This window comes from Berghia stephanieae, chromosome 6 (genome assembly GCF_034508935.2).
Source record: "Berghia stephanieae isolate SIO BIC M18660-M18661 chromosome 6, UCSD_Bste_1.3, whole genome shotgun sequence".
Classification (NCBI taxonomy): Eukaryota; Metazoa; Mollusca; class Gastropoda; order Nudibranchia; family Aeolidiidae; genus Berghia; species Berghia stephanieae.
The window spans coordinates 40651083-40676082 of record NC_088365.1 but is presented as its reverse complement, the minus strand read 5'-3'; the positions used below and the strand labels follow the sequence as shown (position 1 = coordinate 40676082).

At 35.7% G+C, this 25000-nt stretch overlaps 1 protein-coding gene across 1 annotated transcript in view; it reads right to left on the bottom strand.

Annotated features, from left to right (window-relative positions):
• LOC144975848 (structural maintenance of chromosomes protein 1A-like) overlaps nt 1-25000 on the bottom strand; it is a 159841-nt gene that overhangs the window by 21425 nt on the left and 113416 nt on the right. Inside the window, exons 23-25 of the mRNA XM_078920035.1 lie at nt 15633-15801; nt 8109-8287; nt 5824-5893 (exon numbers count right to left, since the gene is read on the bottom strand). Of these exons, the coding sequence (XP_078776161.1) occupies nt 5824-5893; nt 8109-8287; nt 15633-15801 (418 nt within the window). The remainder of the gene's footprint in view (nt 1-5823; nt 5894-8108; nt 8288-15632; nt 15802-25000) is intronic.

Genomic DNA, 25000 nt, shown 5'->3' with positions numbered 1-25000 from the left:
GCAGCCAAACGCAATTACACTTTTAATCAATGAGTCATAAACTCTTAACATAGTTTTCTTCCTTACTTGAAATGTTCTCAATTTCCTTAGGATGTATAATCTTTGGGCAACTTTCTTAGATATTATATTAATATGTTGAGAGAAATTGAGGGAACTATCAATGGTTATTCCTAAATATTTAAAATAGTCAACTATCTCAACATCATCTTTACCGATCGCCACACACTTTAAGTCGTTTTTATTTTTTACACCAAACACCTGTTCTTTCGTTTTTTCAACATTTAATTCAAGCTGATTTTGTTTACACCAATCGGTGAATATATTTATTTGTTTGAAATAATTCTTTTCGGTAACTTTATCATTTAATAAGCCAAGAATAGCAGTATCATCTGCATATTTCACTATAAAACAATTTTCAAAGGATGGTCTGCAGTCGTTGGTGTATAAGATATAGGAATAATAATAGCAATAATAATAATGATCAATATGATAATAATAATGATAATTTATTTGTTTGAAATAATAATTATTATCATTATTATTATTATGATCATTATTCATTATTATTATTATTTTTATTATTATTATGATTATGATTATTATCATTATTATTATTATGATCATTATCATTATTATTATCATATTGATCATTATTATTATTGCTATTATTATTCCTATTATTATTTCTATTACTATTATTAGTTTTATTATCATTCTATTATTATTATTATTATTACTAATATTAGGATCATTATCAAAAAAGAGTATTGTTCAAGGTGGTCACAGCAATAATGACCTTTTAATCTATATAATTTATTATTACCGGTTTTTCATTATCACCATCAATATTATCATTATTCATTTATTTATTCTAATCTATAGTCAACCACTGCTAGTCTGAGTCACCCTCTCCTATGCACTCTTAAAATCCTTCACCTTACTCCTCCTCTCTTCATATCCCTCCTTTCACTCATTCACTCTTCCTTCCTCTATTCACCCATCTCCAACTCTACCAGTTTTAATTTCTTCATTCGGGTTGCATAAGCCCATTCTATTTGTGTTTATTTCTTTCTCCAATCCTGCGGATAAACGATTCCATCATCATCCAATCGATAAGTTTCATTTTCATATTTACTTCCTTTCCCTTTCTCACCTCTTTCATTTTCTTCTAATAAAAAGACTGTGCCCAGTAGAGTTGAAATGGTCAGAAACAGGTACGTGTTTCTGCTGAGATGTATCTCTCAGGTGTTCCCTAAATCTATCGGCCAAGCGTCTACCCGTTTGGCCAATATAGAACATATTACAGTTCCTACAGTGTATGGCATAGATGATGTTCCAAGAGATGCAGGTGAAGGAGCCGCGACTGGTCCATTCACGTAAGGGGAAATGGAAATTTGTTGTTCTAGGGGCAAGTTAGGCAATTCCTTCTACAGGGAGACGTACCTAAGACGGAGGTTATGGGGGACTGTCTAAAGCGGCTGTGTATTAGTAACAAAAAGATGATGATGATGATAATGATAATAATAGTAATATTAATTATCCCATGAGGTAATAGTTGTTAGGTTGCAGCCAGAGTCTACTTATGCGGCTCTTTAAGAAAAATGGAAAAAGGACAGCACAAACGTACTTCTCTCTCTCTCTCTCTCTCTCTCTCTCTCTCTCTCTCTCTCATTCTTTCTCTCTCTTCCCCCCCCCCCCTCTCTCTCTCTCTCTCCTTCTCTCGCGCCACTTCTTGCATCCACACTCGACGCCCTTTCTTCACATTAACATTATTTCCACATTTGACAAAATGTGATATTTTGTAAATTTACATATTTGTTTGTGTTTTTGTTTACTGTCTCCTGACGAAGGCCAAGGGCCGAAACGTTGTTTGTTTTGTGTTGTTCTCTTATATATGAGTCACATCTACTCACTTTATTTTTTATCTCCATTTTATTGGCTCATTTAGGCACCTCTAGCTTTAATCCGTATTGTCATCAGTTTTTTTTTTTTATGAATGTAGAAATCACAACAGGAAGCTACGGCCCTGGCTTTCAACTATTATAATACAACAATTGTTTATGTGATGGTGATTGCTGTAGTGGTAGAAGTGATGGTGATGTGGTGGTTGTAGTAGTGGTGGTAGTGATGATGGGTGGTAGTGGTTGTTATATTAGTGGTAGTAATAATGATGTGGTGGTGATTTGGTAGTTATGATGATGTGATTGTGGTGGTGGTTGTAGTAGTGGTGGTAGTGATGATGATGCAGTGGTGGTAATGGTAGAAATGATGATGATGTGGTGGTGGTGGTGACTGTAGGGATGATCATCTGGTTGTAGTAGTGATGATATGGTTATGGTGGTGGTTGAAGTAGCGGTAGCAGTGACAACGATGTCGTGGTGGTGGTAGTGGTTGTAGTAGTAGGGGTAGTGATGATGATGTGGTGGTAGTGGTGGCTGTAGTAATGGTATTAGTGTTGAAGATGTGGTGGTTGTTGTAGCGATAGTAATAATAATAATAATAATAATAATAATAATAATAATAATAATAATAATAATAATAATGTATTTTATTCATCCAAAAGGAAATTTTTGTACAGACGTATAAAATGCCGACAATGATACATACATAAACATAATATACGTAAATATAACATATAACGTGGTAAAGTAAAATTTGGTAATAGGTATATATAGTGTAATAATATTGTAGGCTGTAAGAATAATTACATAGTGTAAATTAAGGGACATACAGATTATAAAAGTGTAAAGATATAAATATCTAGAAAAGGTATATTGATGTCAACATATAAGAAAAAAAGATCAGTAAAAAGGTAAAAATTAGTTACAGTATAATACTATTGTAAATTGACTGAGAAAAATTACATAGTATAAATTACATGGCACATAATGTAGAATAAAAAGGTCAATAGAAAAGTTGTAGTAAGAGATTTTATAAATTGATGTTTAAAAATTGTGGGTATGAAGTAATTTTAAAGAAAAGGTTTCAAAGTTAAAACAGACGTAGACCAAAATTTATAAATTATTTTCCTTATTAAAAATTTCTGCAACTGTAAGGTAAAAAGGATCGGAGGTGTTTGTTTGTTTTGTTTTTAAGGGTTTTACGGCGCTTGCAACACATTTAGGTTATATTAGCGCCAGTAAAAAAGAAGAAAATGGGATAGTAAAAAGTTCTAGAATTACAATTAAAGCACCCAATAAAAAGCAAGACAAAGGGGAACTAGGAACAAATAGGGATCAGATGTAGATTCCAAGAGCATACCACCAATGTACTTAATTTGAGATCACCTATAAGTCTCATCCGGACACAAGCACAAAATCCAACAGAGAGGAATACACTCAAATGCTTACATTATACACTAAACATAACAAATATAATAATACAAAACAGAGATGATTTACAAGGAAAAAAATATCATCTCCCAAAACAATAACTATGCATTTGACTGTTTCCCTCCCAGCCAAGACTCCAGCAGGGCCAGGATAAAACCAAGTAACCTCATTCCAAGACAAAGACAGAAAGCATGTTGGAAAACAGACATAAGGGGATAGAAGACACAATAAGTACCTCCCTGCCCACTATGGGAGGTAGGAACCCCACCCAGGATCGGAGGTGTCTTTCACTTTTTGTTCGATATGGTTATGGTGGTGGTTGAAGTAGCGGTAGCAGTGACAATGATGTGGTGGTGGTAGTGGTTATAGTAGTAGGGGTAGTGATGATGATGTGGTGGTAGTGGTGGTTGTAGTAATGGTATTAGTGTTGAAGATGTGGTGGTTGTGGTAGTAGCGGTAGTATGATGACGTGGTTGTATTTGTGGTAGTAGTGACAATGATGTTGTATTGTAGTGGTGGTTGTAGTAGCGATGATGAAGATGCTATTGCTATTGCTGCAGCTGCTGCTGATAATGATGATGATGATGGTGGCGGTGGTAGTGGTTGTGGTGATTGTGATATTTGTAGCAGTGATGATGATTTGGTGATGGTGGTAGAAGTAGTAATGATGATGGTGATGTAGATGATGAGGATAAAAGTGGTACTTTTAATTTGTGTTAAAATTTCTGGAAATCAAAACTGGAAAATAGCGGGGTTTGAAGCAGGACCCTGATTTTAATTCAGCAGGAAACCACTCTGCAAATTCCCACTTATGGGTTGTTTTTATACACTTGGATTTTTATGGATTCAAGAAGGAATTAAGTCTCCCAGGTGGCCACAGTAATCAAGAAATCATAAGCAAAATGAATTTGAGACTCAAATATGCCTAACTTAAGCATGTCACCTTACTGAAATAATTTATTGCTAGATAAGCAGATTTGTAAGTTGTCAGTTTATTGATCTCGAATAATGATTGAATGAAAGTAATGGTTACATTTACAAAAGAGTGGACAAGAAGGTTATAATTAAAACTAATAATAAATTACACTTGTATCCTGTCAAAACCTCAAAGCACTTCACACCATTTAATATTGTTCAAAAACTTTGCTTTTTTCTCTAAATGAGAAAATCAAAAGTTGGGAATCAGGTTCTGCTGAAAGCTAAAAAACTATAATGATACTGGGCTATAATAATCTCTAGGAAAACATAGGCCTTCCTTGACCAAATTGGTCATCTGAAATAGTGGTTGACTAAATACTTGTAATCTTCACAGGGAGTATGCATATTATATTGTGAATTTCTACTATTTTTTCAAACAATTTAACACAAGAACACAATGTATAATCACGATCACAAGTGTATACTCAAAATGCTTTTTTAAAAAATAAGTTGGGTAAAAACATAAGCAAATTAGAAGAAAAAACCCTCAGAGTTGGCAGTTTGTGTTCTCAAACATGCCTCACTCTCCTTTTAACCGTAATTATTAAGTTTGGTAATGACAATATAGGCAAAAATGTGTACAAGAATCACATATGAGGACAAATTCTTTATAGTACACTTTTGCATGGTTTCCTCGAACTCATTTGAATGTCCTGAATTTTGAACTTATTATTCTTTGTTATCATTCCATTCCTTCCTCAAACTAATTTTTAGCTCCAAATAATTTTACCCAGCAAATGTAAAAAAAACCCCCAAAAAACAAAAGATTAATTAAAGGGCTTTTTAAAGATGCAACCAGTTATTTCGGCCACTGCTGAAATACTGTGACATTGAGTTACGTCTGTCTACACTTCAGTGTTACCCCTTAAAACACAGGTACCCACAGACGCTGTCACTGTTTCGCATGACGGACACCTTTCTGCTATTCTTATCACTTCGTCATTGCCACGGGCCATGATTTTGATAATGGTTGGCTACGATGGTATATGAATGTTGTGATACAGCACCCCCCCACCCCCCCAAACACACACACACCCCAACCCCCAACATGTTTATAGTTATCTACCTCAACATTATCAATAAAGTCAGTCAATACATAATAACGTTCCATTTATTCATCCTCAAGCGGAGATTTGTCTTAGGGTCTATTTCAAGGAAAGACTGGAATAACCCAGGTGTCAGCTGCAGCTCATCACCACAAATTGAGCGAGGGAGTGGTGGCTTACTTTGGGCCACATAACGTGGTGAATATTCGAACTAGGTATCTTTTGGGTATAAAGCAAATATCGCCGCTGAGTTACACCCCCCCCCCCCCAATATCTCTCCGTCAAGTAATTTTTGGCAAGGCACTATGGTTTCCTTGAACCATTTTGCATGTCCCAAAGAGTTCGAGGAAAAGGTGCTGGAATGTACTGTAAAAATAAATAAAATTAAAATCAAATTCTTTTAACTTGTGAGCACTCAGCTTACAAAACTCACATACACTTCAAAATACTGAATATTATTTACTTACTTTTCCAATATTGGTGTTGTCTAAAGCAGCGTCAATTTCATCCAATACAAAGAAAGGTGACGGGTGGTAGCTACAGTTTGGATGAAAATATTTATCAATTAAAAGTTGTGTTTGTTTTTAATGTCTCAAGTAGGACTCTATAGTAGTGCTGCGCTGAGAACCGGTCCCAAGGTTCCTTAGCTGAAAATTGAGAACCGGTCCCAAGGTGAAGAACCTTAGCGGTCCTCATTTACCACCTTTCTATTCTAACGGTCCCAGCGATTCTAGTTTCTTTACTGCCTTTTCTCGGTTCTTTTGCCTAGGTCGTTAGCCTCTCTTCCACCAATCACCACCCATCCCACTTAATTAATTGCACCAACCCCCTCTTGCACATACGCCCTCTTGTGTTTGGGGTGGGGGAAGAAGGGCCGCATACCGCCTTGGACTATTCCATTACTCGGGGTAAATTTCCAAATTTACTACACACTAATGATCGCAATGACAATGATCTATTATGATGACATCACCCTCTTCTCTAATGGGTTATTCTTGGAAATGAATATGACTACTATAAAATGTATGTTTTTGTGTGTGTTTCGAACCTAGCTGGTCCGATTTTTTTCTTTTGTCTATGATGTCACCACTCCTTTCTATCACATTCTTGTCATTTAATAATACAACAATATTTTTATTTTGCTTGGTGTCTTAACTAACCAAATGATACGAGTTTCAAGACAAATACAGAAAACAATTGGAAAACAGATACTGGTGAATAGAAGACACATCATATACCTCCCTACCTACTATGGGAGGAAATGTCCTTATTTATATTTATTTTATTAAATAGACTTTCAAAAATGGTATAGTTTGTATGGTAAAGTATTGCAAAAAAATTCAGTAAACAGCTATTTGTGTGTCATACGTGTAATATTGGCTAAAAACAGCTGCAGCTGCACAAGGTGCTGTGCATTTAGATGCATAATCTTACAACAACAGACAGTTATCTATGTACTTCTGGTATTGACCTGACTGCCTCATGGGGGTTAAAAACACGATCTGAATCTGAATCTTTCTTTAATGTTCACCTTCACTCATGAAGATTTTAACATGAACAATAACATTAAGTTGAAAATTCAGCAGTGATCTAGAAGCTCTGTAAATAAATCTAAAGTGGCTGCAGATGTAACTTCCCATGGTACATTGTTATAATCTGTGATGGTTCCAGAGTAAAATGGGAATTTTCTGAGGTCGAAGAATAATAGACAGCGATAGTGTTATTATTAAGAGATATATTATATTAGCGACCTTACTTATGTTATATGCTCTAACCAACATTATTGAGCACTCTCGAACTATTTATAGTACTATATATATATATATATATATATATATATATATATATATATATATATATATATATAGTTCGAGAGTGCTCAATAATGTTGGTTAGAGCGTATAAAATAAGTAAGGTCGCTCACATTTTTCAGCTGATACAATTGTTTCAATGGGTTTCCATTTCGTCAGTCGACCATAATCTGTTGTGTACTTTTCCTTATATATATATATATATATATATATATATATATATATATATATATATATATATATATATATATATATATATATATATATATATATATATATATATATATATATATATATATATATATATATATATATATATATATATATATATATATATATATATATATATATATATAAAATTGTTTTAAAAAATAAAAATATTGATTTCAACTTAATCTAGGAAAATTTCAAAGCTAAGTTTACTCTATTTTGATTTCATTTTAGAATATTATATGCATGCAAACACACACACACAATTTTACCTATCTCGTTTCAACTATTATGACAATCTATATATATAGGTATTTCGTGTTTACTTGAAAAAGGCCAAAGACCGAAACGTCATTTGTTTTGTGTTATTCCCTTATATATGACTCACATTTACTCCCTTAATCTTTCTCTCCATCTTATTGGCTCATTTAGGCACCTCTAGTTTTTAGATGAATCCAACCATGACTCAGAGCCAATAATAATATCTGGTTTTTCATTCAAACTGGAATTGTTAGTGGTAAGAATTGGCTGGTAAGAAAGGTAAATCAAAACGGATTATGACAGTAGTGCACCTTTGCCTAGGAAAAAGAAATGACAGCTATAACAACAATGATAATTACAACCAATAATAATAATAATAATAATAATAATATCAATGGCATGAAAAAACCCAAATATTTGGAATAATGATTCAGATACGGGGTTTGCAATTATGACAAGGCTTTACTCACCTATTTATGGAAAATAAAAGGGCAAGAGCAGCCACTGTTTTTTCACCTCCAGACAGATTGTCCATAGGCCTGAAACGCTTGCCTGGAGCCACACAGTTGTAGTTAATACCATCTAGATAAGGCTCCTCAGGGTTCTCTGGGCCCAAGAAGGCCTGGGCACTCTGGTTCCTTGCCAGGGCCTGGAAAGAAATACACATGACAACTACACGAGGGGGCAATAAACATTTTGCAAATATGCTGGTAAATTTCTGTGCCTTGCTGTCTAAAATATAGAACTTCTGCGACTTGGTGATTGAGTATTTTAAATTAAATTTGTGAGTCGTAAATGGTACAAAACATACTCATTAATACTGTCAATGTTGCATATCCAAAAGGTACAAGTTATAGCACCTTTCTGACATTTTGTAGTGTATATTAAAGGTATTAATTTTGCTCATGTCATGAGCTTGATATCAGCATGTAGATTGTTCCATAAGCAGAACATATTTGAGGAAAAAGAGTGTTGATAACTGTCAAAACAGGATTGAGAAATATAAAATCAGCCTTGTTTCAATCATTTTCTGCTGCTGGGAATTAAATTATTAATATGCAAATTACAACAAATTAATTTCATTGATAGCTCAAAAACCACTAAATTGACGCCTCTCTTATGAGAGGCCTTAGGAGGATCCATTATTATCAACCATGGCATATGAAAGAAACCCTTGCTTTGCTTGTGGTGAGGGAACAATTTTCATATTCATGTTAGCAACTGAGCAATATCATGAAATATTGCAGCAATTAATTACCATCAGGGGCATCACAGATTCCCTCTGACTGCTACCTGTTCTACCCATGGGCTGACCTCATTAATGGGGTCGAGTTGACCTAGCACTAAAATACCATCAGAGGGGAAAATGCCAAGCAGTGATAAGCATGTGTTTTTTAATTATTATATATATATTATATATATATATATATATATATATATATATATATATATATATATATATATATATATATATATATATATATATATATATATATATATATATATACTTTTTAAATTTGATTTATCACTCTCCTCTATTTTAAATATAACTTTGAAACGCATCCTTCCACTCCCGTTCTCCCACTCTCTCTCTCTCTCTCTCTTTCTCTTTTTATTAATTTTTAAAAAAAATATCTTAACAACGGAGGTAGGGGACCACTAATAACACTGTTGCTGTCTAGTATTCTTCAATTAACCAGTAGATTTTTGACCAATCACAGCATGAAATTTGTGACATACCTTCACACGTGCTCGGACCAACATAGTTGGTTGTTTATAAACAATAACATGAATGATATCGACCTCTCTCTGATCATTGTTATTGTTGTTATATAGCCAAATGGGTGACTAGTTATCACGCGATTTTCTCGATCAGATTATACACGTATAAATTTCACAGTTTTCTGTGTTCGCTCTATTGATGAAGTATTAGAATAGTGGGTATTTTACTAAGACATCGATAGTAAAACCTGTGTAGTTTTCTATGTTTACAAATCACTGCCATTGTTTACATTATGACGACTGTCCGACTGGTGTGGTTATCTATGTGTCTATAACCCCCCCCTCCCCCTCCCCCCTACCTTATTCTTGAAATATATATATATAGTTTTTCATCTCTCTTTCTCTTCCAGTGCACACACACACACACGCACGCACACACACATTTACAAATTTTCACCTATATTATCATGACAATCTAATATAAATATATATGTATTCTGTGTTTACTTGATAAAGGCCAAGGGCCGAAACGTCGTTTGTTTTGTGTTGTTCATTCATGTCAGATTTACTCCCTTTATCTTTATCTCCATTTTATTGACTCATTTAGGCACCTCTATTTATTAGATAAGCATAAACAATGATGTGAACATAAGTTGGTACCATGATGTCAACTGACAAGGAGGATAAAAATTATCATGTTGAATAAAATCCATTTGAAAATTTGTTGATTAAAATATTTCGTTCTTTTGAAAAGTTGTTAAATTATATCACAAGATTCACTGAAACATGTCACACAGGGTGGAATAAAAATCTAATGTAGAAATAAATGTTAAATGGTTTAAAATCACAAAACTTCACAAAAACAGCACGAGCACACTTACACAAGTCTGCCTGATAGGCGTACTAAACAAATATGGACTTTCATTCCATTGGATACTTTTATAGATTAGTCCCACATATCATCATAATCTTTCTGCCCAAATGCATGATCGTTTTAAATGACGATTTACAGGGGTAGTTGCTCTGTGTTTCACAATGATAAGGCATCTTCTAATGTTGGTTATTTTTTTATCTATCTAATATGCAATTAAACATGTTGACAGCCTGCAAAGAATGGGGCACAACTAAAAGATTTAAGAACATACATATCATTCTGGTATTAGGCTCATTTGCTTGCTTTGCCCAGATTTAAACTTTTCTGTCAAATTCTGGAATTTTGCCTTCCATGATCATGTGCTGAAGGTGAATAAGCTGGGCCTCCAGAAATCTATTAAAGGATCCAATAGAATGAAAGCTGGTTGCTATACATTATATATTTTAAATTGGCAATTGACTGATCCTCTACAATTTATTTGGGGCAGCAGCTTCAACCTTTAAAAGATTATCCAAGAGGTAATGTTACATAGTCTTGTAATATGAGATGACAGTTGACAATGGTGATTTTTCTTTTATTATGAGAAGTTCCTTCTTTCAAGAATCTCAGTTTCACTATCAACTGTGATGCCATTTTGTTCCTTGACATTGTAATCAAGATTGAAATCCACATTAAAGGCTCATTTGAAGGTGCATGCACTTGGTTTGACAAATTTAGAAATAATATCCATCAGCACTTTTCTCAGAGATTTGGGGGAATCAGATTGATTAAAGACTAAAAAGAAGGTCAAATAATTTACAAACATACAAGAGGACATATGTCCTGGCAGTCTCAGAGCAATGTATTGAATGGATGGATTTAGCCTTGACAGACCCGCCTGCTGGCACACACATGCCAAATTAAATAAGGAGAGTAGCTGTCAGTCCATGATTATTCTACCAATGTATTGGTGGTAACACATAATAATACTTTGGTTATTGACCCCACAAATTGGAGGCAACATATAATAATATCTCAGTCATTGACCCCTTAAAATAAAATACAATAATAATATCTGACATCAATGTGTAGTGATTGACCATGGAGTACAATAACAAAATTACAAAATACATTTTTTAAACACATTTTCCATTTTGTTTATTTCATCTCATTTTCTCGTATTTCCATTTCCGAATTTGTTATCAAAATGGCTACTAAAATTCAGAAAATCGTACTGACTGCCAGGTCTGCTAATAGAACCTGATATTTGCGACTGCAGACCTGTGTCAATTTTCCCAACCAAATTTTGTTTTATCCAACTTACAGACACATAATCCAACCAAAATCCAACTTATCCGACCAAAAACAGACATATCAGACTTGCCAGGACACCCTGGTGTCACAGTAAAGATTGTTCACAATTATCTTATTAAATTTTTATTTTAATAAGAACTGAATTCATCTCACTCCAGTTATATTTCGGTAGGCTTAGAAAAACTTTACCTTCTATTATTAGATCATCTTTCCTTTTATAGCCTTCCCTCGAATTAATTTCTAATTAGTGAATACTTTTCGTTCTCCATTCTGTCACGTTGCCACTTATTATAAAAGCTGATAGGTCTAACATTCTACATTCACTTCTCTCTACAATCTATGCCGGACGGCCAGCTGCTCCATTCCTCATACATTGATATATTTGAAGATTTTATCTTTTGGTACTTTGTGGATATTTTATCTCCACCATCAAGACGCCGGAGCTTGTACCTTTGACACTGCAATCTTCGACACATCAAGGATCAAACCTGAAACCGCTGTCGAAGAAATAGATATTTCATCCCTTCCCAACTGCCTGGAAGTGGAACCTTACAAACCTGAGCCCACCGTTGGAGGAATAGATAATCCATCCCTTTCAACTGCCTGGAAACTGTTGTGATGTTTGATGCGATATAAATATTTGGATTAACTGGATAACACTTTGGGATGAGATCAACAACTTTATTCAACTAACGGTTTTACATAAGAGAAAGTAAACAAAAAACAAAGATTCTACTTTCGCTTTTATATTGAAGTGATTCCGTACAATATTAATATCTAGGTAATCTTTACATTTAAGTGGTCCCCTGTATTTTTACTATCCAATTACTCACACACTGTTATAGGTTTTCTATTATCAAAGTATGCCAATGTTGTATGGTCTGAGATAGTTTGTTTGATTTTGCTGAAAGCTGTTTCATGGCTGGCATTCCAAGCAAATACCTGATCTTTCTTGATAAGATCACGGAGGGGGGCTGTCAGATCACTGGCATTCTTGATGAAATTGCTCATATATGTTGTAAGTCCTAAAAGAATTGTAATTCTTGTTTGTTTTGAGGTGACTTCATGTTTTGTAATGCAGATACTTTGTCTGGGTCAAGTTTAGCGCCATCTTCAGTACATATTATTCCATAAAATTTTATTTCTTTTTGTTTTATTTTACATTTGTCTGGATTTAGTTTGAGACCTGTGGCTTTACATTGTTGTATCATTTTCTTAAGATTTGTATTATGTTCAGCCTCATCTTTTCCAAACACAACTATGTCATCGCTTATGCCAATAACACCTTGACAACCTTCAAAAGTCTGATCAATCTTGTGCTGGAAAATGTCTTGGCTCATTTTTAGACCAAAAGGCATTCTCAGAAATCTGTAGCGGCCAAAAGGAGTATTGAATGTTGTTAAGTAACTTGATTGGTCGTCTAACTCAATGTTCCAATATCCACATTTGGCATCAAGGATCGAAAAGAACTTTGCACCGCTTAGTTTAGGTAGTATTTCTTCTAATGTAGGTGTGACATAATGTTCTCTTTTAATGGCTATATTTAGGTCTTTGGGATCTAGACATAGTCTTAATCTGCCATTTGCCTTTTCTCTATAAACAAGACTGTTAACCCAGCTTGTGGGCTCTCCTTCTGCTACTTTTGTTATAATGTTCATTTGGCACATTTCGTCTAGCTCCTTTTTTATTCTTTCTTTGAGAGCAATTGGTATTTTCCGTTGGGCATGAATGACTGGAGGCATATTGTGGTCAAGATGGATTTTATACTGGCCTTTAAATTTTCCTATGCCATCAAAAACATCTGGGTACTGATCTATCAGCTCTTCTTTATTTTGTATCATTGTTTCTCGCTTTATCACACAGTTCATCGTAACAAGTTTCAATGATTCTGCTGATGGTAGCCCCATTATTGCAGACCCTGCATCTTCTGTGACATAAAACAATGCACTGTGCTGTATGTTATTGTAGTTGCAGTCTATTATACATGTGCCAAATTGTTTGATTTTATGTCCACCATATCCTGTCAATACCTTTTGTGATGGTGTGAGAGAATTTGGGTTTCCATTGTTGTCTAATTGTTTGGGAAACATTCTCTTGTAGAGTCTCAGTGGTAAGGCATTTCCTTGTGCCCCTGTGTCGATTTTAACTTTGAGATTTGTGTGAGATGTCTGGTAATCTGGAAGGTCGACATTGATCTTTGCAAAGACTTCGTCTCTTTTGTTTGTTGCTTGTTTTATTGATTCAATTGAAACGCATTCAAATGACAATTCTTCAATATCTTCTCGCATCTCATGCACAGCCTTCGACTGATTGAATTTCAATTTGCGGCACATTTTTGAAAAGTGATTTGGCTTTTTACAATAATTACATATTTTGTTTCTTGCTGGACATGTTGAAGGGTGGTGAGGTGGCCCACCGCAGTTAAAACAATGGCTACTGGTTGGGTTCATTTGGTGGACTGGTTGTCTCAGTATGTTATTTGTTGTAGGTTTTGTAACCCATTGGGCACGATGTGGCATTTTTCTGAGCGCGTTGATATCGACAGCATTGACACTAGATGTGTTTAGAGTCAGATTAGACATTTGCTGACTCGTTGCTTCGAAAGATCTTGCTATTTCAAGTGCTTTGTCTAGTTTTGTGTCTTCTTCTTGTAGCAATCTTTCACGTATTTTGTCGTTTCTGGTACCGAAGATAATTCAATCTCTTATCAAAGAGTCTTTCAGTTCACCATGGTCACATTCTTTGGCAATCAGGCGTAGATCTGTGACGAATTGGTCAGTTGTTTCTTGTTCTTTCTGTGTTCGTGAATTGAAACGAAATCTCGCCATTATTGTGTTTTTCTTTGGCTGGCAATATTCTGTAAATTTCTGAATAGTGTATCTACATCCACATCATCTGGGAGGGACCAGGTATTGTAAATATCTCTCCCCGATTGACCAATGTAGAGCAGAAAATAGCTTGATTTTTGTTCATCTTTCTTGTCAGCTAGAGGCCCAGTAAGTAGGAGCTTCATGTGTTGGCTCCATGTTTTCCAGTTTTCGGCAATATTGCCGTTTTCAAAGTCCATAGACTGTGGTTTCAGTTGTGGGTCCATGATCCGTTGTCACTAACAACTAACTTTACTTTATTTATGTGATACTTGATTTTCTGAGTAATTAAGATTGTACTTCTCTTTCTTAGTTGTTACTTGACCTTCTTGACACCATGTTGTGATGTTTGATGCGATATAAATATTTGGATTAACTGGATAACACTTTGGGATGAGATCAACAACTTTATTCAACTAACGGTTTTACATAAGAGGAAGTAAACAAAAAACAAAGATTCTACTTTCGCTTTTATATTGAAGTGATTCCGTACAATATTAATATCTAGGTAATCTTTACATTTAAGTGGTCCCCTGTATTTTTACTATCCAATTACTCACACACATATATCATAACAGAAACGTAACCTTACAAACCTGATATTATATCATCATAAGTTACGTGATATCTCAATCTTTCTATTTGTAACTGCCATAATCATTCATCTCATTTAATTAAATTTCATCTTTCTTTTTATTTCATTTTAAACCCATCGTTAATTGTCCTTCATTTTAAAGTAACTAGTAAATTCTGGGGCCTTATTCTACATATCTTTATGCATAGTCGAGTAGCTCTTTACTCACTTGAGACCATGACACCTGGTAAAAAAGAGGGAAATTGTGTACAGGAAAGAGGAAGAAAGTCAAAAAGCTAGGGAGTGGGGTGGGGGGGGGGAGAGAGAGAGAGAGAGAGAGAGAGAGAGAGAGAGAGAGAGAGAGAGAGAGAGAGAGAGAGAGAGAGAGAGAGAGAGAGAGAGCGCCTGGCCTGTCTCCTTTCTCAACCCCATTAGCAATCAATTCATCAAAGACTATCTCTTTTATTCAACCCCATCAACAATCAATTCATCAAAGACTATCTCTTTTATTATTGAAAAAGTTTGTCCAAACAAATGTCCAGCAATTGACACCTAACTACAATTTAACAGAGATGTGATAATATGTCAAAAGACAGAAGTTTATCATCATTGAATTATGATAGATGCAATATGTTTCAATGCTGAATCAACACAATGACATTACCTTGTAGACCTCATCAATCTTGGTTGACACATGATCAAAACAGTGCATGAATGTGTCATATCGCTTCTTACGTATCCGTTCAAATGTTGTTTTGGCCATCTTGGCTCTTCGTCTGGCATTCTCAAACTCTTCTGAGGTCTCCTGGAAACGCTCCTTTACTCCATCCAATCTAATGGAAGAAGGATAAAGACAAACATTCACTTAGATCATGGAACATTTTAAGAATGCTACCGTAAGAATCATAAATGTGTATCATCAGTACAAACTTAAGTAAATTTTACTAAGCAACATAAAAAAAAGTACATTATTAAATCTTGTTCAGGCTTGTTCATGAAATTAAAAACAAAATGGAAAGGAAAAAACACAGACAGATAACATCAAAAGACAAAAGAACACGGGCGTTTATTCTCCATAATCTAAGGAAGGGACTGTCCAAATAACATCCATGCCTATTGCTACAAAACAATCTTAAGAAAGATCCTAGAATAAGCAAGTATTGTCCGGGTCAGTACTGCCAAAGAGATATCAACACATTGGAAATGACACAGAAGAGAGTGGTCAGGTGTATTTACAATGATTTCTCACCACAAATAGGTAACTCATCCAGAGATGCCAAATTTAAATTTGGCTCACAGGAATTTCATTCAGACACCACTTGTAGGAATTTTTATGCCGAAAGAGGAATTTCCGCACACAAGAAAAGGGAATTGGCATTGTGTTTACATATATTGTAGAGTTCTAAATAGATAACTGATTAGAATAATATTATGATATAAACACAATGCCAAATACAAGTTTCCTTATTTCAAATGAAGTAAAGCTCCAAAACCAAATGTAGTGATTGTAGTAATGGTGGTAGTGAGGGAAATGTGGTATGGGTGGTGGTTGTAGTAGTGGTAGTGATGATGTGATAGTGCTTGTTGTTGTAGTAGTGGTAGTGATGATGCTGAGGTGGTGGTGGTAGTGGTAGTTGTAGTTGTGGTAATCGTGGTAGTGATGATGATGTGGTGGTGGTTGTAGCAGTAAAGATGATGTGGTGTTGGTGGTGGTTGTTGTAGTAGTAGTGGTAGTGATGATGTGGTGGTTGTAGTATTAGTGGTCGTGATGATGATGTGGTGTTGGTGGTTGTAGTAGACAGTAGTAGTGGTGGTAGTAGTAGTAGTAGTAGTAGTAGTAGTAGTAGTAGTAGTAGTAGTAGTAGTAGTAGTAGTAGTAGTAGTAGTAGTAGTAGTAGTAGTAATAGTAGTAGTAGTAGTAGTAGTAGTAGTAGTAGTAGTAGTAGTAGTAGTAGTAGTAGTAGTAGTAGTTGTAGTTATGATGATATGGTGGTGTGGTTGCAGTAGTAGTGGTAGAGATGACGATGTGGTTGTGGTGGTTGTAATAGTAGTGGCAGTGATGATGTGCTGGTGGTTGTAGCTGTAGTTGTAGTGATGATGTGGTGTTGATGATGGTAGTTGTAGTAGTGTTAGTTCAGATGATGTGGTAGGATTGGATGTGGTAGTAGTAGTGGTGGTAGTGACGATTATGTGGTGGTGGTGGTGGTTGTAGTAGTAACGGTAGTGATGATGATGTGGTGGTGGTGTAGTAGTGGTAGTGATAATGATGTGATGGTGGTTGTAGTAGTAGTGGTAGTGATGATGTGGTGGTTGTAGTAGTAGAGGTAGTGATGATGATGTGGTGGTTGCAGTAGTAGTGGTAGTGATGGTGTGGTGGTGGTGGTTGTAATGGTGGCGGTAGTAATGGTTGTAGTAGTAGTGGTAGTGATGATGTGGTGGTGGTGTAGTGGTAGTGGTAGAGATGTGATTGTGGTAGTGATGATGATGTGATGGTGGTGGTTGTAGTAGTGGTAGTGATGATGTGGTGGTGGTGTAGTAGTAGTGGTAGAGATGTGGTGTTGGTGTTTGTAGTAGTAGTAGTAGTGGCAGTGATGATGATGTGGTGGTGATGATGATGTGGTGGTTTGAAGAGGGGGGGGGGGGGAATAAATTGACGTCACCGGAATTTGATGGAAGTTGCCCGTAACCCTGAATTTTTTGTTCCAGACCGGAGTCTTTTCCAGTGAAACCGGAGTTTTGGCATCACTGCTCATCATTTACAACCTTCAAACCAGGCAAAAACAAGCCATATTATGTACCTTCCATTAGATTTACCATAAATGAATCGGGTTAGCTCATGCCGATTGAAAATGCACAGCGATGTCACGTGACTCCCGGCTGCCGAATATAAACAGTGAGAGCGAGCTCGTGTTTGTTGACACTTCTGATTAATAAACGCAAACATGTGAATTTATTTTCTCTTAATTTTTAAAATTTATTTTGTTGTGTGAATAATGTCAAGATTTAATTTAAGTAGTAGTTATAGTAGTGGTATTAGTAGTAATGGTATTAGTAGTAGTAGTAGTAGTAGTAGTAGTAGTAGTAGTAATAGTAGTAGTAGTAGTAGTAGTAGTAGTAGTAGTAGAAGTAGAAGTAGTTGTAGTAGTGGTGTTAGTAGTAGTAGTAGTAGTAGTAGTAGTAGTAGTAGTAGTAGTAGTAGTAGTGTATAGTAGTATGGTAGTAGTAGTAGTAGTAGTAGTAGTAGTAGTAGTAGTAGTAGTAGTAGTAGTAGTAGTAGTAGTAGTAGTAGTAGTAGTAGTACACAGCTTTCGTTTTACCACATATTGTTCCTTTTAATTTTCATGCTACCTGCGTGATTCATCACGCCGCACAGTGCCAGACCAGGGGTCAGCGAGGTCGAAGTCACTGCCGGCGAACAAACGTAATAAGTGACCTATGATTGTTCTTTTACCTCATTTTCTCTCCACTATTACATGTCATCTAGTATACCCACAGATATACAATAAAAAGAATTGTAAATTCCAACCACAGCTCCATTAACTGTTAAAATTGCCAGGTCATGTGATTACTATAACACATAGTTTAGTTTCCCTGTGCCTCTATCACCACTACTACTGTTGTCACCATCACCACCACCGCTCCAACCCCATACACTACACCAATCGTCAACAACACGATCACACTGCTATACTTTTAAAAAACCAACACATTTTTAAAAATTTGGCCAGAAAACTTGTTCTCATCACATCAAAAGCTCGTGAACCTGGAGTTGGATTGAACAGGGTCATTTGATCGATATTTAAAAAACGAGCTTTCTGGCCAAATTTTAAAAAATTAAACGTATTGATTTTTTAACGAATACGGCTGCAATCCTCACAAGCATTAGCCCCGTCGACATCTTCACCATAAACTTCAGCAGCACCAGTACTACTACTGTCCCTAAACCACCAGCATCACTTACGTTGTTGCCATCACCGCCAGGATCATTTTCAGACAAAGACAACGCTGTTAACAGCCAGGTACTCATTCTACACCTGAGTACGGTGAGAGAATGTGAGTAAAGAGCCTTTTCCAAAACCTAATGGTAGTGATTGTAGTACTGTTAGTAGTGAGGATGAGTGACGTTGGTGGTTGTAGTAGTGGTTGTAGTGATGATGATGATGTGATAGTGGATGTTGTAGTAGTAGTGGTAGTGGTGATGATGCGGTGGTGGTTGTAGCAGCAGTGGTAGTGATGATAACGTGATGATGGTAGTGGTTGTAGTAGTGATGGTAGTGATGATGATGTGGTCACAGCCGTTTATTACACTAGAAATCTTTCACTTTAGTTTACTACCGCCTCACCCCCAATGGGAACGACCCACCGTCGATGACGGGGAGACCACCGTGTGGTTACGTCATAACAGATGTCCAGAACGTGAAAACTGGCCTATATTGATCCCTGCAGGTAGAATGCACCGCTTGGATTTCATTGTCAGTCAGGCTATATGACAGATTTCGTAAAATCGACATTTTTACACTGCAATTGCTGACCATACACTTCTATATTTTTCTATTTTATATCGATATAACGGCCATATTTTCATCTTTAAGACGCAATTATTTCCATTGATATCAAGAAATGGTGAGTATACTTTATTCTCTCTTGAAAAATGTATATTTTTCTATTTAAAATTAACCTAAAAAATATTTTTAATTGTTTAAAAAATTCAAATTGATGTTATCTGAGTTTTGTTACCCTAACACATGGTAGTAAATATAAGAGTAATAATCTACTTTTAATATAGTATTTATTTCAATGATTTGTAATGACCGGTTTCTGCACAATGAATGTGTAAACACATCTTGTCTAATTCTTTGTTGGCTAACAAAATAGTCCCGTATTCAGACAAACTCCAGAGACATAAGATCACGAGTCCAATTATTGTGATGATAACGTTATTTGTTGTTGTTGTTTTATGGTGATGATGATGAAGATGATGATGATGATGATGATGATGATGACGATGATGATGACGATGATGATGATGATAGCGCAGTGATAGTAGTAATCATAGTAGTAGTAGTAGTAGTAGTAGTAGTAGTAGTAGTAGTAGTAGTAATAGTAGTAGTAGTAGTAGTAGTAGTAGTACACACACACACACACAGAGAGAGAGAGAGAGAGGGGGGGGGGGGGCGTGTGTGTGTGTGTGTGTAAAACTCGTGTACGCACATTTTTAGCATGGAACGATTTTTATTGCTTGTTCAGTCAAGTTCTCATGATTTCTCTGTGAAAATTGAACTTTAAACCTATAACTTTCACACCAATTTGCCATTCCGTCTTCACGATTCGCACCTTCCCTCGATATTCTTCTACATCGCCCGTTGGTACAGTCAACGGGCGTGAGAAAAGAGGGTAGATAGATATATTATAACATCAAAAAGCGATGTGATCAAAGGTGACGGATGATTGTGTAACATCAAAAGCCCGGTGGACTGCGCTACAAGGCCGAAGTTTCGAGGGGATATGTGATTTGAGTGGGAGGGGCTTATTTGACTTTGCCGATGACCGACTGGTGGACGATTGAAATTATAATTGTCCTTTTTCAGCAGCCAATTGGAAATGGGTAATTGTAAACATCTGATTGACGCTCCATGGATAGAAAGCAGTTTGGAGGTCATGGGATGAAATTGCTGGAGAGGTGGAGTAAATTTGAAATGAATTGAAAGTAATTTGGGGCGTTGGCTAGGTGTCAAATAAGACTCTCGCAGACCGGTGATAAATCCTTTTTTTTTTTGGCCGCAAATGATACAGTAAACTTCTTTCTCTATCTTATTTTTGCTAAAAATATTTCAGAGTGGGTATATAGGCGGATTCCATTTTGAATAACGGGCATTTAGAACTATATTTTAAATGAAAATTATTACGTTATTATTATTAGCAGGCATCTAGGCGATCACTATCGTATTATTACTAACAATCAATAATATTATTATAACTCTTATAATTACAATTATTATTATTATTATTATCATCATCATCATCAATATCAATAATAACTAATGATTTTTTTTCTTTACTCAGATGAATGGTCATACTGAAAACAAGCATTGTCCAAATGCAAATGGACTCTGCCGAATAAGCTGTGAAAGGGCTCAAATGAGATATGTGGTTAAAAAACATTTCATGCAAACTGCTCCAGAATTAGCAAGTGAAGTTCCACCAGTGAAAAAAAGAAAACAGAACGTTGGTTAATTAGAAGCTGTTTCTGTGAAATGTAACAATCAGCTGTTCCTTACAATAATCGTGAGGTTTTACGTATGTTAATAAAAAGTATTAATATATATAAAATGTGTTAAGATCTAGACGTCTATACAAAGTTCAAAGGAATACTCATAACTTATCTTTACCTATGATTGTCAATTTATTTTAAAATAACAGTTCACTTTGATTATCGGATCATTAATCCTCCCCCCCCCCCCCCCCCCCCCTCCCATCTTTTTCAATGCATTTATCACGATTTTTTATTGTCAAAAAATGGATATTATTTATTTTTTACTATTATTATTATTACAGTGGTGATCAAGAGTAAGATAAATACACTGATATTATATGATTATTACTAGTATTAGTATTACATCGATATCACGTGTTTCAACTGATTCACAATGATCATTTCTAATATCCACGATGCTTCGGTTGATCAATAAGCAGACCATTTTCAACAAATTTCCATTTTAAATAGTATTAGCTATCTGGTAGGCGTCCTTTTTTTTTGTCGCAGCACTGGAGAGAGAGAGAGAGAGAGAGAGAGAGAGAGAGAGAGAGAGAGAGAGAGAGAGAGAGAGAGAGAGAGAGAAGAGAGAGAGAGAGAGAGAGAGAGAGAGAGAGAGAGAGAGAGAGAGAGAGAGAGAGTGTGTTTTGGTGTGTGTGTGTTGGTGTACATAAAACTAATTTATGCAACGTTTTACCACGAAACAATTTTCATTTCACCACCTCAGTTTAATCTCTCATCAGTTCTCTCTGACAATTGAACTTTGAACCTATAACTTAAACACAGCTACGTCATTCCATCTTCACGATTCGCACCTCATCGCGATATTCTTTTATGTTGACTCGTGGTACAGTCAACGGGTTTGAGAGAAGATAGATATTGAGTGACATCATCAAAAGCGATGTGATCAAAGCTGGCGGATGGTTGTGTAACATCAAAGACCAGTGACTGGTCTACAAGGCCTATCATATTCGTGGGTATGTGTGATTTGAGTAGGAGGAGCTTTCTTGACTTTGCTGATGGCCGACTGGTGGATAATTGAAATTAGAATTGTCCTTTTTCAGCAGCCAATTGGAAATGGGCAATTGTAAAAAGCTGATTGGACGCTCATGGAACTTACTTACTTACTTATCCGAACCAGCGACCACCTGAGCTCTAGCCCTTCGGTCTTGTGCCATGACGTAGAAGTTAGACGTCTTTTGTAGTTGTAGACGCTCATGGAAAGAAAGCAGTTTGAGGGACATGGAAGGAAATTGCCGGAGAACGTGGAGTGGGGAGGAGTAAATTATATTGAATGAATTGATAGTAATTTGGGGCGTTGGGAAGTTAAATAAAACTCTCGGAAACAGGTGATGAGTCAATTCTTCGGTCGCAAATAATTCAGTAAAATTCTTTATTCTTTCTTGCTTTCTTTTTTTTAAAATTTCCTTTCTGTGAGAGTGGACACATAAAGGCGAATTCCAATTTTTTTTAAACGGGCATTTAGAACGATATTTTAAAGAGAAATTATTGCGTTTACCAAAATTAGCAGGCGTTTAGGTGATAGCCACTATATTATTTTCATGAAAATGATCATTATCATCATCATCATCATCATTATATTATTATTATATTATTATTATTATTATTATTATTATTATTATTATTATTATTATTATTATCGTCATTATTATTATTATCATTATTATTATTATTATTATTATTATTATTATTATAGTTTAGATCTATACAAACGTCAAGGAATGCATATAACATATCTTTTCCTAAGAATTGTCAATTGCCATTACTTAACTCACTCAATCCTAGAGATGTTTGCTTCTTTTCAACATTGGAAAATATGTATTATAAATGAGCATGTACATAGATAGTTTTATTCAACTACCATAACTTATAATAATTAGAACATTAGCTTTGTTATACGCTATAATTTGTCTCAGAAGAATGTAATAAATGGGCACGGGGTAAAAGTAACCCGGGTATACGACGGATATATTCGTGTTAGGGTTGAGTGAGTTAAACAGTTCGTTTGATCATTTGATCAACAAACCCCTACAATTCGGTGATTACGCATTTTTTAAATTGCTGTCAAAAAATGATATGGCTGTACAAGTGAGCGGATATCTCAACAATGCTTCATTACAAAACGACTTTGATTATATATTTTTACTCTGTGAATATTGATGATTATTGCAGTATTTCTCATTTATTTGTATAAACTCAGATAACTATGTAATGTTTGATTATATCGTTTGAAGTAATTAAAATTTCGGACACATTTTTATGGTTATTTCCTTTAAAATCTAATCCCAAATGATCTACTAAAATTATATCAAATAAAAGTATGTACATCACTAGTTATAACTCTAAAATATCTTATTGCATCATCTAATAGCATCTTTACTACGCCACTTTGAACTTGAGAAAAAAATCGTCAAAATAGGAAAAGTTGCTCAGTCGCCCTTTCGGCACAGGCCGTGACTCGCCATCTGTTATGAACTAGCGTCCGGCAAAATTTACCTATCGAACTAAAGTGAAAGCAGTAAACGGCTGTGTGGTGGTGATGATGGTTGTAGTAGAAATGGTAGTGATGATGATGTCGTGGTGGTCGTAGTAGTGCTAGTGTTGTTGATGTGGTGGTGGTTGTAGTAGTAGTGGTAATGGTAGTGTTGTAGTAGTAGAGGTAGTGATGATGATGTGGTGGTTGTTGCAGTAGTAGCGGTAATGATGATGTGGTGGTGGTTGTTATAGTGTGGTAGTGATGGTTGTAGTAGTAGTGCAAGTGATGATATGTAGTGGTGGTGGTCGTTATAGTGGTAGTGATGATGATGTGGTGGTGGTGTAGTGGTAGTGATAATGATGTGGTGTTGGTGTTTGAAGTAGTAGTGGTAGTGATGATGATGTAGTGGTGGTGGTTTTAGTAGTGATGATATGGTGATGGTAGTTGTAACAGTGATGATGATGTGAAGGGGTATCCTTGGAACAAATTGACCTCACCGGAATTTGACAGAAGTTGCCCGTAACCCGGAATTTTGGCATCACTGAATAGTAGTAGTAGTAGTAGTAGTAGTAGTACGAGGGCTCTTTCAGAAATAACCGAAAAATGCCCATTGCTCAGCAACCAGTGGAGATTTTTTAATTCTGTAAACGACATGATATTCCTTATTTCCTTACGGATATTCCCAGAAATTATGAAGTGCATCATTTTGCACAATGAATTTCTAGACGATTTTAAAGATGGCGGCCCACCTCGAAACTTGGTCAAAGGAGGAAATCAGAGCTGTCATACGTTTTTTGAACGCCAAAAGTCTGAATCCTACCGAAATTCATAAAGAACTTCAGAGTGTATATAGTGAGCATTTTATAAGCCGTACACAAGTCGATCACTGGTGTAATTTGTTTGAAGCCGGCCATTCCGACTTGACAGACAGGGAAGGGAGAGGGCGTTCGATAACTGCGACGTCAGAAGACAATGTGAAGCGAGTTGATGAGCTTATTCGTCAAGACAGGAGGTTGAAACTTCATGAAATCGCAAGCAGTCTTGAAATTTCGGAAACTTCTGCCCATAGAATTGTATTTGATGAACTTGGCTACAGAAAAGTCGGCGCAAGATGGGTTCCTAAGCAATTGACAGACAATCATAAAGAACAAAGATTGGACATCTGCAGGGAACTTTTGAGAAGAAGAAAGAGCTCACGCAGGGTTCACGGGCATACTGCCAACGCCTGGCGGAGACTTTCTAGAGTACGATGTGACTTTTCTTGACAGCATAGTCACCGGTG